The sequence below is a fragment of the Pagrus pagrus genome (assembly GCF_965226575.1).
Source record: "Pagrus pagrus genome assembly, chromosome: 24".
NCBI classification, from domain to species: domain Eukaryota; kingdom Metazoa; phylum Chordata; class Actinopteri; order Spariformes; family Sparidae; genus Pagrus; species Pagrus pagrus.
The window spans coordinates 9,693,778-9,713,465 of NC_140206.1; the positions used below are offsets into that span (position 1 = coordinate 9,693,778).

At 44.6% G+C, this 19,688-nt stretch overlaps 1 protein-coding gene across 2 annotated transcripts in view; it reads right to left on the reverse strand.

Moving 5' to 3' along the window:
* Positions 1-383: 383 nt before the first annotated feature.
* The window catches only part of LOC311253309 (fidgetin-like), a 35,578-nt gene continuing 16,273 nt past the window's right edge, over positions 384-19,688 (reverse strand). For both annotated transcript variants that reach the window (XM_084347188.1, XM_084347187.1), the window contains exon 3: positions 384-6,458. In XM_084347188.1, coding sequence (XP_084203314.1) covers positions 4,177-6,458 — 2,282 coding nt within the window. In that variant the 3' untranslated portion in view covers positions 384-4,176. The remainder of the gene's footprint in view (positions 6,459-19,688) is intronic.

Genomic DNA, 19,688 nt, shown 5'->3' on the forward strand with positions numbered 1-19,688 from the left:
GGGCAAATGCACATCATTTTCATTAAGAGTACATCACGTAATCCAAATTTCTTTGCGATGGAGAAAGATAATTAACGCTTTAATGTTTTGGTCTTGCCACTCTTACCACAGCAAGAGAAATGAATTGTTACATTTTAATGAGAGAAGCGACAGCGCCGGCTTCCTTTCCCAACACGGATGATTTTATAATTGCACACAAGGGTGACTAACTCAAGGCTCATTAAGGCGATTTTTCAGCTGGTCTGTTTTTTGGCAGGACAATACATACATTTTCTACCGATAAATAAATTTGTATTAATCTCTTTTTCTTAATTCATCCCTCAGCGCCCTTAATGTGGCGGGTGACATAAAAACAAAACAAAAAAAACAAGATAAACAAGATATAATCTCCCAAGAAAATGTCTTTAATGAATCGTTTGTTGCTGCTTGTACCTAAGATTACATGAAAATACATTGACTGCAAGTATGGCAACATATTCACACATATAAACAAGTGGTGCATTTTTGTATTGTATGTATAGGTATGTACAACAGAAACACGTTACACTCTGGTTTAAAGTTGTGCAAGTGTGTTATATATACTAACAATTTATAAAATTCAACACACTAAATAAAAAAAAGAAGAGTGTGCCCACGTATATACACATTCACACGCGCACAACCACAGTAGTTCACAAAAGATTAAAGCAAATGTATTGGATTATACATTTCCAGGTCGCCTATAGGTCGACCCCAACCGTCCCCTCCCTCACAAGTCGCTTGTGAGTGTGTTTTTGACGTCAGTGTTTATCAGGTGTGTGTGTTTTTGCCTATAGCTCAGTCTGACAGTGACAGAGACACACACACGCACACACACACACACTAGGCTATGCTGCAGCCTGCGGTTGCACCATCAGCTAAATGTTTTAAGTACAGTCATCTGAGGTAGACTGCGCAAAACTTCATGGTGTTATTCTCCCCCGCTTCTTCTTCTTCGTCGTCGTCGTCGTCTTCTTTTTTTTTTTTTGTAAATTTTTCAATGCATTTTTCACAAATGTCTGACATTTGGAAAGACGTAAATCAAATACCACGTGTGTGTTTTTTGTAGCCATGAGGTAGAAATGCTTTAAAGAAGAACTTTAGCGTCCGTTTAAAGAAAAAGGTTTCCAAGAAGAAAAAAAAAAAAAAGAAGAAAAAAAAAAAAAGCTAGATTTAAACACCATGTAGAAAAAGGTCAAGACACAAAAAGAAGGACCACAAAACACGTAACAAACAAGCGTAGCATTGACCGGTGTGTGTTTCAAGTCGTTTGTTCGTCGGCTGTGGAGAGAGAGCGCCTGTGCTGTTGATGTGTGCTCTGAAGTGCATTAGTAGGTTTTTCTGTCTAAAGGGACTCTCTCTCCAGAGGATTTGCTGACAGAAGGAATTCTGGTACAGATTGTTTTGAGGGTGGTTTTCTGACGGACCACTCTGCTTTCCCCCCTTGTGCTGCCGCCACACTGCCTGGCTGTCTTTCCTTTCCGTCAGTTTTGCTGATGCTCAGCAGAACTTTCCCCCCCACATCAGGTGCTGCACTGATGGTGCCTCGACCAGAGATAGCGGCACAGAGCGGGGGCCTGCACATGCAAGTCTGTAGCTCCTACTTCAACACTGATATTATAAAAAAATGTTTGTTTTTTTAAAAAAAAAAGCAGGATGTACAATAAAAGTGTAAAACTGATCATCAGCTCAGATAAATGAAATCTCCCTCGGGATAAATATCAGACAAAACAAAACAAATCAAAGCGCTGCCAATGGCGTTAATACAATTCAACAAAACGATATCACACAAAATGCTTTAGTGCACGTACATTAAACTATCTTAAGTACTCCCATGTCACGACAGCAGAGCTAAAGGACAGCGTCTCACACAGTGACGAGGAAGAGACAAAATTACATTCCAATGCAATACAACGGGCAACAGATAACCCTCAGGTAAGAAGGACTTTAAGACTAGTGCCAAAATTCCTCACTCATGTTACAAAGCTTTTCATTTAAAGTATGTATCCAAATGCATTTAGATTACGTGCTTCGTGTCATCTGTGTAAATATAGTGAAAAACAAAACCGACGATACGATTACAGATGAGAAAAAAAAATGGGTTTGAATTGGATTAGTTAGTCTGGGGCGCTCATTTTGGATGAACATCTTTAATTAAAAATCTATTTTCTGATTGAAATGTGATTAACATATCATGGCCACTTCAATAATAACACTATTTGTGTTCGAGAGATCTCAATCAATCAGAATTGTTATCATCACATGACCTCTGACAAAAACAGTAATTTGCTCTTGATTTTCCATCTTTACATACTAAATTATAGACATGTATGTACTGGATGAATGACCCTGCCTAATTACAATTACAGGAGTGGTATCCCATTCTGCAGCTAATCCAGTTCAAATACAGCTAAACAGTGTGAGTGACAAGGCAACTTTGCAGAATCCACACTTCCGTATCGTAGTCAGGATTTCAGATCCAACTTTAAAACTAGGAGAGTATCCGGGATTAGTTCCCTTGATTCTAGTTTGCTGTTTTAAAAACAGGTTTTCCTTGAACACAACAGATCCAATACGGCATTTCAGGCTGAAACCAACAACAGTCAAACATTTAATAAACTGTCTTTGATATCACTGTGCTTTAAAAGAATATCTCCACATTTTAGGAAATACGTTTATTTACTATCTTGCAGAGAGTTCGATCGAATATAAGGCGAGAGCTAGCGGCCCGATAGCTTAGCGGCAAATAAAATCACTCATTTTCTTACACTTAAGTTTTCGTACGGAACAAACAATCAAAATATAAAACAAATTTTTTCTGACAGCCTTGTTAGTTGCCATGCTAAGCTAACCGGCTGCTAGCACAAGCTTGATCTTCTCATTTAAAAGGTCCAGTGTTAGGTTTGTCCGTTCTAGGCTACTGTTGAAACCTTTAACTCAATGTAAGAGAGCAAATTAGTGTATTTCCCAAAGTGTCAAACAATTCCTTTAAATTTTTTGGAGCTGCTTTTAGCATCAAGTTCAACTTCGTCAGAGAACAAATGATAAACGAGCCGATATTTTGCGCAGGATTTAGCTGACAAACTGATGGAGCCTCCATGCAGCCTAACCATATAGCCTAGATCACACACATAATATAAACAATGTTGATTATGGTTGTTTTAATAAATATACAACTCCCACCATCCCAGCACCTTCCCGGCTCTTGTAACCCCCAAACAGCAATGCTGGGCAACGCGTCGTTAAATTTTTTTAAGAGCGACGGAGATAAGCGTCAGGATTGGTCAAGTAGAAACAGGTAACTAAAGCACCTGCTGTGAGAAAAAAAAAAAAAAAAAGAAATAATGTTTTTACTCTCACTGTTGATTATGTTCCATCTTTCCAGAACATATCTAGTACATTCATTGTCACCTCTTGCCTATCTATCCTAGCCAGCTGAGGTACACCTAACACTGCTTCGTCAAACTACCAAACCACCTCGGATTCTCCCGTCAGATCTTAGTGCTTTTCGTCAAAATATCTTGAGGTACTGTACAATTCACAAACGCTTTCCTGAGTTTTGTTTGTTACGTTTGTTTGTTTTGCAGACACAGGATCAGAAGAGATGAGTGTGAGTCAGGGCCCAGACTACTGCCGCCCTGATGGATTACTGCTCTTAGCAAGACAATAAAGAATGATTGACCACCACCGATGGCAACTGTCAATCTCTGTTTTTCAGACTCACTGCTGAAGTTTTAAAGCTCTTAATAATCATCAGCTCATGCCATGAATGTAGATTGTGAGGCAAATAAACAAAGAAAGAAAATCAGAAAGCACCACTTCAGGCACTTGGATAGCCAACTAAAATCTCAAGAACAAGAACATAAAGATATATACACAGACACTGGGGCGTCTCTTCTGAAGCCAACTTGCTTGCAATGTGTAAACAATGCCTGGCTTTCTGGAGTGTCAAGCATTCAAATTAAAACTCTTGCTCGTTAACTGCAAAACTGCCAGTTGTCTCATCAAACCAGGTCTCTTGGTGCATCTAAACCCTGCTTGCGAGAACTCAGTGGGCTTGTGTTGGCCTTCTGTGTGCCTTTCCCTCCAGCACAATGCTTCTGCCCTGAGGGGAGGAATTGTGGATGCCTCTTTTTCTCAAGGGCGGAATCTATCATTTCACTGGCTGCAGCCGAACATTTTGTTCCACTCAGTGTACGTGTCAATCTCTTTCTGCGATATACTGGCTTGGAATTTACAAAAGACACTCTCAATGTCCTGGTAGGTGAGGGGCCTGACCTGTCCCCTGGGCATCATACCCGTCATGTCCATGCCCTGTGCCGAGACATGTAACAGACCGACGAGGGCCTCCTGGCAGAGTCTGGCCAGGTCCAGTCCGGAGAAGCCCTCGGTACGCTGGACCAGCAGCGCCAGCTCCTCCTCACTCATGCAGTATTTGTGCTGCGATTGAGCCAGGAGCTGGTTCACGATCTGGTGTCGGGCTGTGCTGTCCGGCAGGGGCACGAGGACCCTCCGAGCAAAGTATCTGCGCAGCCCTTCGTCCATGTCCTGGGGTCTGCTTGTGGAGCAAACCACCAACACTTGGTTGCTTCCGTCCTCGCCCGAGCTCATGAGGAGTGAGTCCAACTGGGCGAGTAGCTCCCCCTTCAGCCGGTTGATGGGGCTTTCTTCACTGAGGTGGGCTGACAGCAGCATGTCCACCTCGCTAATGAACAGTACTGAGGGCTGCCTGCAGCGAGCCACCAGGAAGGACGCTCGGATAATTTTTTCTCCGTCTGCCAGCCACTTGGTGGCCAACGTGGAACCGCTGAGCTGGAGGAATGGTGCACCCAGCTGGCTGGCCAGGCAGCGACCCAGCAACGTCCTGCCGCTGCCCCTGGGGCCAAACAGCAACACGCAACGTGGGGCTGGTCCCAAACTGCTGAACATGTCCGGGCGCAGAATGGGCCACAGGACCTCCTCCTTCAGGGTTGCCTTGGCCAGTTCTAGTCCTGCAATGTCACTCCAATCCACTGGCGGCCCCTGTTGAACGATTTCAGAGGTAACCATGTCTAGGAGGTGAGGGTCACTGGTTTTTAGCTGCTCTTCAGCAGGCCGGGAGGAGGAAGTGGATGAGGAGGAGGTAGGCCCTGGCGCTGAGTGGGAGAGGTGCAGACGGTGATCATCAGCACCTTGCTCACTGAGGGAAGGGGAGGTGAAGCTGACAAGGGAATCTGCTGAGCGGGACCCCCCCAGGGTGGAGGAGACGTAGGCCGGTGGAGTCAGTGGCCCACCAGTCACCTGGCTGCTGTACTTCCTCTGCTGCTGCTCCGAGGACATCGTGGACTGCTTCTGAGGATTAAAAGGTAAAGACGCCTTTTCAGCACTTCTGTCAAATGCACCACCACTGGCGCTGTTGGCGCCTCCATTTGTACTGCTGCTGTCTGCTATCCTGTACATGGGGCTCTCAGCTGAGCTCCGAGCCTGGCCATAGCCAAAGTTACCGTAAGTGGAGTCTATCTCTCCTTGGCCTGTCATGTAGAAGGCTTTCCTCTTCAGCGAGTTGGAGGAGCTACTGTTGAGAGGAGTGGGGGCGATTGGGGTCAGGTTGTGGCTCTGGTATGGGTATCCAGGTAAAGCAGAAGAGGGGGGTAGGGGTGTAGGTGCAGCAATGCCTGAGGGGAGGTATGAGGAAGGAGGGGGCGCTCCCCCAGGGCTGTATCCTGGCCCGACCGAGCTCTGAGCTGGGTAGCCTGCTGGGGGGTAATTATAACTAGACAAGTTGGGGGAGCCTCCGTTGTAAGCTGGGACTAAAGTGGGGTGGGAGGGCGGCGGAGGGGGTGGCTGCAGCAGCCCAGAGCTGTGCAGTGGGGAGGGAAGTGCTGGGGTGGGGGCAGACTGGGAGCTGTAACTACTGTGCAGGTAGGAGCTGCTGTATGCGGGGCCGTATTCCTGAGAGGGCATGGAGGAGGAATGGAGGGCCGTGGCAGTGTGGCTCCCACAGCTGCTGCTGGAGTAGCTTGGCTCACTCAGGGTGCTGGAGGCCAGGCCGGGGGAGCTGCACATGCCAGACACCACCTCTGAAGCCGCTGCCACACCTCCCTTTCTGACAGAAACCCCCTCTGGGATGCAGCTCATGGGATAGACGCCATCCTGCCATGGCTCTGATTCACCTTTCCGGCCATTCATCACTCCTGGGACCCCAGGGGCCTCAGAATAAGAGCCCGGCATCTCCAGAATGCCAGAATACTTCTCAGCATACTTCTTGAGCAGGTTGGAAGCAGTGAGGGCTGAGATGTCGTCATTGGCCCAGGCGTACTGGTAGGTGGCCGAGCGCTGCAGGTGGCCCGGCACCGCCCTGTACGCCTCGGCCTTGTGGGCTGGCGAGCGCGTAGTGGAGGAGATGTCGAAATGCTGTTCGGCCCACTGGCTGTGCTCGGGGGTCCACTGCATCTTTAAGCCTGAGAGAAACGACACATAGACAGCGCATGTGAGCACACTGACATGCTAAAATCATTTTAGCAATAATTAAAATGACAACACCTTCAAATTGCCTGCGATGGAAGGTGGTCAATTAAAAAGGTGACATTCATCTGGAGGCTTGTTTGCCGTGGCTTTATTTTTATTTATTTATCTCCCTGATTCGTGTCATGAGAGGGTTTTGTGTCCAACTACACATGAAATGTTAATTTCCACAGATCATGAAAAGGACGGCGTGTGTCTGCAGGTACAGTGCGGCACAGAGGGATGGTGGGATGGCTGGTTACGGCAGCCTAATGCACCCTGGCCAGACCAATAAGACAGAGGCATTGAGGGTCACTCTATAATCCCCGGCTCATCTGAGGTGGCTGGAGATGGGTTTGAAAATGCGCCTCGCCGAGTGCCACAAAGCAACACACACACACCCATACGCATCCAACCCCCCCCTCGGCTCACGGTGCTTTCATCGAACACACAAACACACACACAAACCTGTGCTCAGACACACAGGCGTTTAAAAAAAAAAACTATCTATGCCTGCACTCAGGCGTGCTGACGTGCACACGCGCACACACAAGCTCGCATCCACTGACCCAGACGGACAAACACAGGCACGCACACAGTAGCTGTAGCGAGCAATGAATTACAACACATTGTGTCTCAAGCTTAGTTCCTGTCTGCACAGCTCCACCTTGACCTCTCTCTCTACCGTTCTCTTTACCTTTCTGTCTGCCTCTCTTCTTTATGCCTCCCTGCCGCCTTGTCTTTCCTCTCAGCTTCTCTTCTCTGCTTTTTTTTTTGTCGACCATTTTCCACCTCCCCTCCTGCTAGATCCTCCTTTATTTCCCTTCACCTCCTTTTATTCTGACTCCATCTATTTCGATATATATCTCTCCTTTTCATTCCCTTTCTGCTCTTTCTTCACGGCCACCCCTCCTCTTATTTACTCCCTCTGCGCTCGCTTCGCCTCCTCCCCTCCCTCCCTCCTTGCTCCATCTCATCTCAGACACACTCACCTGGCTCTCCCCTTTATTGCCTCAGGAGGCTGGAGAGCCACTGTTTCCTTTAATCCCAGCCAATGCCATCTGCAAACACTGACAGTCACACAGCGACTCCATCGTTGTCTCACTATCAAAGCCGTGGCGCTATCAAAGGCTGGACGGGGCGTAATCACAGCAGCCGCACGGCAGATTGAACCCTGTTTGATTTGACTTAGTGCACACAAATAAAGGATAATATCGGTGTCATTTAGGCTGCTTCCTCCGACTTATTGACTGGCGGCGGTTGCATGTAGAGATCCACAGCTGGGGGTCTGGTGAGCAATGCCTCCTTCGGAATTGGTTTATGTGTGTGTTTTTGTGCCTGTGTGAGTGAAGCAGGCATGCACAATAAAATCCATTCATGGAGGAGCAAATCTTCTCTTCCTCCCATCCATTTATGCTACCGCAAACACAGACATACACGGGGAAAAAAAAAGCACGCCGGCACAAACACATACACGTTCACACTCTCTTGCTCTCTTTTCCGAGGCCCTGTGTTTGTTTGGTAACAACACAGGCAAGGAGGGGGGGAATCCCCAGACTCCTATTTCCTCTCTGATTCTCCTCTCTAGCCATCTCTCGGCAGACGCCAGTGGCTAATTAGCAGAATGGCGATCTGCTAATTGTGTTAATTTACAACATTTTAGCCGAGGGGAGTCTAGCAGGGGCTGGCAAGCCTGTCACCCTCCCAGTGTACCGAGCAGGGAACGCCTCAGACAAAGAGCTGAGCGGAGGAAAGTTTTGTATTAGCTGGGAGGCTCCTTTAATATTGAGAATATATTAAGTGGAAGCAGCAATATAAAAGGGCAGTATTTCAAGGAGAAAATTACCAGTCGGGAAGACCGGACAAAATAAGAGAAAATGAGGCTTGAGGCCAAACACAGGTTTCACAACAAGCCTTCAGTAGCAGCCTGGATTGTATACACCATTATATTGTTGTTATGTGCTTTTTTATACAGACAATCAACGGTAATACAGCGACAGAATCCAAAAGAGGATGCAGTTTGTCCTTTGTTTATTCTGTTATGCCTAATACTACATAATCCCAACACAAAAAAATAATCATAAATAAATAACATCATTATTGAACTGCTGAACTGCGACATAGAAGCAGAGTAAATAAAACATTTTCAAGGGCTTTTAAAGTTGCGTTGTTCTCAGTGTTGTATTCTCAAGTTACATGTCTGATCTGTAGCCAGAAGCAAAAACGCTGGTCTGGCAGTGCACATGAAATCTCTATTATTTCTACATTAGCTCGTCAGCATTAATAGATAATATGTAGCTGAGGAGAAAGTGGGAGACGCGTGGCGAAGGCTCTGAAGACAGATTCAGCCGTCAGTATACACCTTCTCTTGCTAATCCACAGTCCACCCCCCCCATCTGACTCGGGAGCCACAGTCGCTGCAGAAAGTCTTTTCAGCGTCTCGTCTTGAAGGTTTGAAGAGGCGCGGCTACGAAACTGCCTCATTGATGTCGAGGTCAGGTTCTGCTGCAGAAGTATCCACCTTCACTTGTCACTTAGTCATCTTCCATTCAGTAATCTAATCACGGACCACCACTGTTGAGCAAGAAATAACAAGTATGTTGTCAAGTACTTGACCTTGGTCCATAACAATATAATAATAATGTCTCTTCTTTCATTGACGGATGGGGTGAAGTATCACTACATGAAATAATGTTGACATGAGAATGAATCTGTTTTATCATAGAAAACATGATACCATATAGATATATCATTTCCGGCAGGTCCCTCCCCTTCAGATGGACCACCATGGGTCCGTTTTTAAGATAAAATATGTACGGTAGTGAATAGCGAGATAGAAAATGAACTTTTGATCCTGTTTGATTTGTGCCACGAATTAAACAAATGATGTTTGTCAATTTAAAAGTTAATTTTTGAACCCCTTAAAGTTGTGTCAGGGTGACGGCCATGTTTGCATTGGTGACATATACTATGCGAGACGATGTATTGCACTTAGCGGTTACGTCTAGCCTTAGCTAGCTGTAATAAGCATTTGCAAATACACATTTTGAAGACCAGACGTCTGGGCAAGTCAGTAAGCTACCCATACATGGGCTAGCTAACAAGCTAAAGTAGCATAACAACAAAGCAATGTGTGTGTTCGTAAATCAAATCTGTAGGTTGACACTAAATTGAGAGCGTGGCTGTGCGAAGTAGTCGATTGCGAGCTTTCTCTGTGTGAATTTACGGACGGGTTAACGGTCTAAAAAAAACGTTTCTATCTTTATTTACTGTAATATAAAATGTATTTCCTTGTAACAACATATGCCTATGAAAATAAGTTCGCTAGGCTAGCTAGGCTACACAGAGCTGACTCTTCTCTGCTCGTGTGTGTTGAATTATTTTGGTTAATTTTAACATCAGCTGCTACAGTTAGCTAGGACGGCCATTTTCACATCAATTTGTTGTGGCTACCTTTAAATCACATATTTAAATGTATACCATTTATTTATTTATTTACTAACCAAATATTGATAGTAGCTTATACATTATAATGAAATGTAAACATACAAATTAAGCAAATTATTAACTTAAAATATTCCTACTAAAGCTTACATTACATAGAGATAGAGCATGTGCATTTTTTAGGATTGCATTTATTTTTTTCAATCCCAGTTATTTTAAACACTAATTTAAAATGTCTCACTGTGTCTGTAGTGATTCAGCATTATAGGATTAACTACTCCAACTGATTTGACATTTAATCTCCAGATTGTGTCACTGCAGCGGAGTTGTTTTTGTGTGCCAGTCTTCAGTGACATGCAATCAAGCACGAATTTGGAAGTGAGCATCGGGGTTGTTTCAGGACAAACATCAGCTGATTTAACACACGTCTTGAGAACAAAAAGCTGCGCCGCGTCGCGCACGAGGCAAAATATTATGACGTGTAAGGATGGATGTGTCTTTGCGCTGTCAGGACGAATTGGCCTGTTTGGGCTTCATTTTAAGTGCCAATGCTCCGGTTCAACTTCGCAGTGCAGGGACGCGTACACAGAAATGGACGGCGCAGGAAATAAAAGGAGAGGACGGAAAATAAAACAAGCCTTGTGAATCACACACACTCTTCCTCTCCACATAGTTTGACACTCCATCAAACTCCGATATGTCCTCCATTTAAAGAAACATGAATCTTTCTAATTCCATCATTAATAAAGATAACATATATAAAAGAGTGTGTCAGGCTCCATCAGGGCTTTCATCTCCTCTATAATGAGGTTAATGCAGAGACACAGTGATTACCCCAGCAATGCAAATGAAGGCCAAATGATAACTTGCACTATTTAAATAAGGTAATAGCGATTACTCTACGTTATTCAAATGAGGACAGATGCTTTGAACTGAGCGCTTTGAACTCGCTGCTCCTTCTCCAAAACATATGAGGATTGACTTTGGAATCATTCAGTGTGTGTATCCTCTAATTCGACGTGATGTAAACCAAGGGCAACGAGCAAAGCAAAGTCACTTAAAGCGGCGGTGGTGGCGGTGCAGGGTGGGCGGGGTTAACTAGGAAGAGATGTTCAAGGTAGCCACTCCTTTATTCACTTTGAAAAGACCTTGAAAGTCACTCAACGGCGCTTGAATTCATTGTCAATGCCGCATATTAAAAAGGGGGACTAAGTAGTTTTGGAGAAGGAATTAAAAATGTTGAATATCTGCAATATTAACGAGGTAATAATCAAACTCAGAGATATTTATTTTTTTATAACTGAATAAGCGAGCTGTTCTCAGAGGTAAACGCTGCTTGAAGCTAGAAAGGTGGCAGGGTCCGCCACACACAAACAAATGCAAACTGTGTTGTCCTTTGAGGTCATTTCAAAACAAAAACAGTTGTCAGTTGTCTTTCTCTTCTGATTAAAATGTCTTCCTCACAACTACATAATGATCCTTTAATAAATAACATCACCTACTTCAAATGCCGACCGTTAATTCCCCAAACTTTCAAGGCCCTTTTCATATTTCAAATATGAAAAGACTTCTGCTACTTGTCGAGTCCAACCCGCCGCAGCTTTAATGTAAAACGAGTGTGTAATAGCCTCATGCACAGACTCATAAAGAGCCTTCAATCTTTTCATTCATTCCTTTTTTTCCTTTTCTGATTACAGCACCTCCACAATCTTTCAAGGGTTTTTAAGGCCTGAGGGAGGTTTAAAGCATTTCGATGGACACATGCAGCAATGCGTGTGTGTGTGCCAAAAAGCAAGCGTTGTGTGTGTGTTTGTGCTGCGGAGAGACGGCGAAAGAGGGAGGGAGAGCGAGATCGTGCACTCAGCTGAAACAACATCCAACAGAAAATCTTCTCCACCTTCTGAAGCGTCAAGTCTGCCAGCGCCTTTTTTCCTTTTTTTTTTCTTCCTCCAGTCCCCTTTCCTTCCCTCCTCCAGCCTCCACATAGAGAAGCCTAATCATTCTCATTACACTCGGCGTCCATCTGCATCAACAGAGCTGCCTATTACTGTGCGTGTGTGTATGTGCAGTAAACAGCTCTTTAGAGAGAGCTAATGAGCTCTTTTAAGTCTGTCCGCTGTGTGATTCTGCAAGCGGGGTGTCAGAGCAAACTGCCCATTTTGGTAACGTCATAATTAAGCCGTGTGTGTGTGTGTGTGTGTGTGCGCGAGTGTGGAAGAGAGACGCCGACGCTGACATACGCCGAACGCACACACACAAATCTGAGGCAAGACGTACAAATGCTTGCCCTTCTTTTGTCTTTCTAACATAAACAGACGCTGAAGACCTTCAAAAACAAACTATCATGTCAGATTGTTTTTTTTGTTTTTTTTTTATAAAAATCTGTCCGATCGGGTGTAGGAGGAGGAGGAGGAGGAGGAGAAGGAGCTGCATGACAAGCGATAACTTCATCAGGAGAGACCTGTTTTCACACACCACCGGGGAAATCTAACCAGCCAGTTATTCAAATCCTTATCAAATACACCAGAGGGCATCTTTTAACCTCTAAATCGCTAAAGCACAAAAAAAAAACCTGGATGTGCGGCGTATGTAGCCATTGTTTCGCGAGTGTGTGTATTCTCATGCGTGCGTGTGTGTGTGTGTGTTTGACAACCTCCGGACCACCTTGTTAATGAGTCCAGCACACTGTGACTAAGCCACGGGCTACGCTGTATTGGCACACAACCTACAGTAGAGAGTCAAATAATGTGATTAGGTCCTCCAAAAGGCAATTAATTATGAAATTAGTCATGAGCTGGTGTCACACGCGCGCACACACACACCCACGCACACACACGCCGCGATCAAAACTCTCGCTCGCGCTCCTCTGAAGTGACAGAAATCACAAAAGGTTGAATTATTTGAGTCAAGACTACACAAAATGAATTAAAACAGACAAATGCGTGTCAACAGATCAACTAAATTCTCCCTCCCGTCCTCGCTGACAGACGACAAAACCGTCCTCCAAGACAGATTCGCCCTCTGGAAAAAAAAATAAAAAAAATACCCAACGAGCGCCGGATCTTTGAAGGCGGCGATTCAAGCTCAGCCGCGGCTTACCATTGCAACGACTAGTCTGTCGCAAAGCAACGACAATAACAACAACAACAGATAAGGGAGTAAACAGAGCGAGTTCAAAGTCTAGACGGCGAGCAGTGACCGGGAGAGATGAGCTGTCACTAACTCAAAGACAGTAAGGGGGGGAAGAGAGATCGCTGTAAAGATGACAGCTCGGAGCTGCGATATAAGGATATTTGACAAATGACAGCATCTTTAAAAAAATCAAATATTCATTGTAATCCGCGATCTTTGACCCTCGTGATAAGTTCTGCGCCGCTCTCGACCATCAAACTTTGAAATCGGCGTGTCTTTGTGGAGCAGAGTATTCAGCTTTGAGACACAAACTGACGAAGCTTTAAAAAAAAATATTAGGGTATATTTTATGACGACTAAATTTAGCTCGCAGCAAGAAATCAGTCTTAACCGCTGTAAATCTCTTACTAAATTCCACAGGCATATCATCGCCGCCCCTGCCTGCCCGTATCAGATCTTCCTTAGAGCTGTATAAATTGACACTGTCTAAATTTCCTTTTACTAGACAGACTATTGAATGGGTGGGTTAAATGGGTAGGGCGCAGTTAAACAAATGCTCCGGATCAAGGAAATTGTGCGTGCCTTCTTTTGTCATTCAGAGAGGAAATTGAGAGATATTCGGCGGGGGCTTGGAGCCGCTAACGCATGGCATTCATCTATAATGCACTCGGCCTGTCCGTCAGCTACTCCATTTCCTGTGACTAGCGCAGCGTGCCTAATCACCCGGCTCGACGCGGGGTTCCTTCCTCAAAGACAGGCCCGCACACACACACACACACACACACACACACACACACACACACACACACACACACACACACACACACACACACACACACACACACACACACACACACTCACACACACACACACACACACACACACACACTGACTGCGGTCACACAGGCAGAGGAGGCAGGCAGACACATGCAGGACACACAAACACATGCATAGAAACATCAGGCCCGCTGAGGCAAACAGATTACTCTTATCTGGCGAACAAAACATCTGTAAGGACGCTCTCCACCACTGTGGCACATACACAATATCAGAGGGGGGAAAAAAGACATGCGTGACTTCTGCTAAGTGACACATCTGCCTCGTGCTAAGTGTGATCTATGACTTAAATAATGACATGTTGTAGATACTGCTGTTTTAGATTCATTAAATTAAAAATGGAGATAGATAAAGATATCTACTGCAGATATGAGCCTGATCTACATGTGTTTAAATAATATTTAGGGTTCAAGTTACGCTAGAGGAGGATAACATTTTTCACAGCCGTGCAACCCAAACAATGTTCTTATTACAGATATATACTGCACTACTAAACACTATAAACTTAATAATCCCATTACAAACAACCCACATAAACCCTTAATTAGACAAACTTAATGTAAAGTTAAGTGTAAGTTGCTCAATTAACAGTTTGTAATAAGTAGTTGTTGAATTAATAGGGCATACTTTATTAAGAGTGTTCAAGTTGTTACTACTGGTTTTATTGAGCCAGTAAGTAATTCAATAATCTTTATTACAGATCCATAAACATCAGTTAACTATTCAATTATATTCATGTTGCTTTCTATCTCTATGAAAGGATTATAAAGTTGTTAGCAATAACTTCATATTACTGATCCATAAACATCAATAAACTTAAATTCATTAACTTCATTAGGTCATTTGTAACAGCATGTAATCTCTCAATAAAACATACTTTACTGATGAACAAACTATTGATTAACATAATAAAGCAGTGGTATGAATGTTTAATGAAATATGTCTTGTTAAAGGTTAACAAGTTAACAATTACTGATCTATAAACATTTACTATCAATTGATAATATAGTGATTGGTAACAACAACACTGTACAAGTTGTTACTGCTGGCTTTGTTAACTTGATTAATCAATCGTTAACCCTTATTACTGATCATAAACATCAATCAACTATTCATTTAATTCAAGTTACGACCTCACGTCATTACAGGATTTGATAGTAGATAGCAATAACTTAAATCTCATTCCTCAACACATTACGTAAATGACTGTAAACAGGAATAAAGGAGCTAACACACGGCTTTTTTAAATTCAAATCACAGCTCACGCAACAAGAAACTGCAAAAAACGGCAACTGTGTGCTTTACTGTTTATAATGCGACCAATGGAAATGTTAAGTTGCGCTTGTCAGATTGTTGGGTCCATGAGCGACCAAAACATTTGCATCCTGGAGCCCTGTTACTAATCTGTAAACATAAATAAACAATTAATTAACACATTTAAACCCTTAATTAGAGTGTATAAGTAGTTACTAAGTTCATATGAGTTAATAAAACCTTTATTACCGACCTATTAACACTTATACTTAACAAAATGAAGCCATTAGCATCAACTTAAAGCCATTCATTGATTCATTCTTCAAGAAGGGTTTATTTTTTTAGAAAGTGGGAACATTTTCAGCCCTAGTGGCATCGCAAGCAGAAGTTTCCGATTCTGAAGTAATGCTTTATTGACTAACTCTGCCCACATTTTCAGAACAAAGTAAATACCTTCCTCCTGTCAATTAAAGCTACACTGTCCGTACCTGCCGTGTTTTGTCAGGCGACAGCGGACAACAGTCGCACATCTGCATTCCCTACAAACCGGCTGCTGCTGATGTGCTCCTACCTGGGGGGCAGTCAACAGGATCTCTGAGCGGCCCCGAGGTTAACACGGGGCCACATGCTATCAATACTCCTCTGACGCCCGGATCCATAGCTGCGAACCACCACCACTTTGTTTACCTGTGTGTTCAGTAATTAAAATAGATTTCTGAGAGGAGGCCTAATCCTTTTAGAAATGACATCGATCCTGCGATGCAAAGAGAGCTGCGGTGTAACTTTTTTTTTTCCGCTCTCCCCTACGCTCGCTCCACAGCGACGAGGACGCTCTCTTCGATGGAAACTTTGGAAAGTCCTCGACATGAAGGACGTCATTTAGGGCCAGGCTGGGCGAGGGAGGGGGGTTGGCAGGTGGAGATAATAGAGAGGAAGCCTCTAACCTCGTCTAAAGCTGTCTGTCTTCGTAAATAAAATGAGATAATTATTGAGTGAACAACATTATACGCCGACGACGCACTCTTTCTTCTACCCCCCTCCTGCCGGCGCAGTTGTAAATCTCAACAAACACGGTGCTTTTGGACATTAAGTGCTCACTAAGCACAGTGGATGCATCATATTTCAAGAGCAGGCGTTGTGTGGGTGAGGAGCTGGGGGAAAATGGAGTGTAATGGTTATCCATTATCTTATACGGCAACGGCGGCGATGATCATTTTCAAGTGACTCATTTCTGGAAGTACCTATCTATTGGCCACTTCGAGAGAAGACTTTGATGGCTAATCCAAAACAACTATTCAGAGGTCATTTACTGCAGCGGCGCCGAGACACTCTGCACAAGAGAACGCTCCAGCCTCCCTCATTATTCAAATACAATCCTCAGGAAGATCCACATCACAAACAGCCGCAGCCGCAGCCCCAGAGTGGGCGATTACCTACACAGCATACTCCGGTCCAGAGTGGAAACATTAACAATGCATCAACAAATGAATATATCACAATCCAAGTAAGAGTTTGAAAGCGCCAAAGAGATATTTGTCGTGGGAATTAAACAGCGATACTGGAGTGTATTAACATATCAATGATCCCACTTGGTAGTCAATAATATCCAGATATAAGTCGTGCCTGTGGAGAACTTTCCTCTTATTCACTCATTTTATTTTATTCTGCCGAGGTAAATGTATTTTTAGAAGTGTAGGTGCGATGTTTGTTTGTGTGTGGTCTCGGCTCCACATGAATGGTTACTTAACACCACACTGATTTCCCCTCAGCAGTTAGAGAAAAACCAGCCGATGCTCAATGATGCATCACCGTGTTTGTTGCCGCCAGGCTGTGTGTATGTGTGCGCATATGTGTGTGTGTGTGTGTGTGTTATCATCGCTGGCACGTAGACAGACAGCCCAGGAGTGACTGCCGGAGTGTCACCATCTGTGGATGCATTATGTCTGTCTGCACTGGGCTGTGTATGTCTCAGTGTGTGTGTGTGTGTGTCCATGTGTGTGTGTGTGTGTGTTCGTGTGTGTGTGGGTGGTTTAGAAGTGGAAGTGGAAGAGGGGGGGTGGGGGCGCACTCAGTCAGACAGTAGACTGGACCACAGCTCCATAGTTTGCTGCTTCTGACAACAGCAGGCCAACTCGGTGCCAAATACTAACTACACTGCAAAAACTGTCAATTTTAGAGAGAGACAACGCTCCAAATTTGAAATAATATTCTTAAAATCTTTTTTTTCCCCTTCAAAAACGCTAAAGCAACATGCCAGATGCTGAGAAAAGCGCATAATTTATCTAAAAAGTGTTTCAAAACAAGACAAATCTCCCCACTTGTACTCATAAAACCATATTTTAACGTGTCATTTCATCACCAGGGCTCATTTGGAAAACGCACGATTTTAAAGTACGTTAAACGGCTCTCTAATTTGGAGTTTTTGCAGTGTATGAAACACTTGGCAAGCGAGCGAGATTAGAGTTCAACAGCAGTTGGTGGAGATTAACGCCCGCCGTGAGTGGCGCACGTGCGAGGCTGTGTGTGCGTGCGTGTGTGCATGCGCCTGTGGGGTGTGTGTGGATTACTGAAGCGGCCCTGGCTGGGATAACCTCTACCCCCAGCCTGTGAACTCGCAGGATCCTTCAGCGTGCATGTTTGAAGTGTCAAATCCTGCTCCCTTCATATAGATTCTGGAGAGATCTGCCAACTCACGCCTTCTCTCGCTGTGTCCCAATAAATCGGAGAAATGTGAAGTAGACTCTTTTTCAGGCCTGTTTTTTATATAACATTTCCTCTATTCCTTAAATACGTAGGTAAAGGGAAGGGAGTTAAAGTAAAAAGTAGTTTAATTACACAATACCTCTTCTAACAATGAGTTGGGAGTTATTTATCGTAACGTCACACCTTTGGCGTTGTGTGGATGTAGCGGCGACCGACAGGATAGGTGAGAGGGGAACGGGAGGACATGTCGCATGAGGTCGCAGAGCTGGATTCGATTCTACCGACGGCTGCACACTGAGTCATGAGGGCGCTACGACAGGCCGTCCTGCAGCTGCTTATACACCACGTGAACTCGCGCGCGCGCCTTACATCCGGAGTGCTGTGACGGCGGCGCGCACTCTTTTCGTGCAGGTGCGCGGACACGATGCCGCAAGCCCCGGGCGCGCGTCTTTAAATCCACTGTGGCTCGCATTATGCTGGAATTCACACAGGTTGTCTAAACAGTCAAACAGCGGATCAATACGCCCATCGATCGGTGGCATTGAGACTGAACTGGTCGTGTCGAGGGGGCAGGAGATTCTCACTAGAGCTCTCTGCAGGCTGCCGGCTGGAGGACGCACGCATTTAGAGAGTGAGCACACACACACACGAACACAGAACATATATATATATATATATATATACAGACTCCACAGCTGAGGAGCTGCTGTGGTATAAACCACAAATATTTGTGAACGCATGTGTACAGATTTTATGAACACACACTCTCCCCGTCCTCCACGCATATCTGCCTCTCTACCCACTCGAACGCAGACTCCAGGCCTCCTTGGGACACAAACTACCTCCACACCAACACAACAGCGCTCATCTCATATGAGCACATTCAGGTCCTGTCTGTTCAAGTCAGAGCAGTCTGCCAGCAGTTTGTCTCAAAGTGAGGGCATCCAGTCAGCTTCAGCAGCTGAATATCAAGCTGGCTGCCGCCGCGTCTCCTCGCGCTCAACTGACACAGTCGATAGCTCTGCATTATTCATGGGGACGGGCGGGGGCCGATGAGATGGCCTCTCACTGAGGGCTGGATTTCAGCGGTCCCAAACTTTACAGGGGCTGGCGGACGCATGACACCTTCAACAACTGCTTATCGTCAGCGAAAATGACAACGCGAGGCACGAGAAAGGGCACCGAACTTTAGAGGGAAAGGCTCGGGGAGGCGAAAACTCAAAGGCAAATTTTTGCGGGGCCTTCAATGAGACTGTAAGTCTGACATGACAAACAAGTGTTGGTGCCTTTTAAATACAACACACCAGAGCTAAAATAGCCCCAGTCTGCAAAACTAAAGTACATATTATGACTGTCTTGTCAGCTCCTCTTGTTCGCTATCAAGTCAATAAACACGGATCACAAAGTTAACACGAAAACCTGAAGCGCCTAATAAAAAGAAAACAAATCATAATTTCAAATGTTGCTCATCCGTGTTCGCTGATTTCCATTACACAGACTAAAGACATCAATTAGCTAAACTGCGTCCGTTCAAAAAAAAAAAAAAAAGAAAAACAAGAAAAAAAACAAGAAAGAGAGACAGTTATTTGGAGTGAATCAAACAAGACGCAACGAGAACCAGAGGCAATAAAACACGTCAGGCTGCTTGATATCAGATCTCGGAGGAGAAATTTGATGGGCACCGATGAGCAGAAGGCATCTCAGGAGAATTGGACAGAGGAGAGATTTAATGTGATCATAGGGGACGCTCATCTTTCAGGGAACGGGGTAATAATGAGCAATCAATAACGTCCTTAACAGAGTTAGAGCGAGTGGCT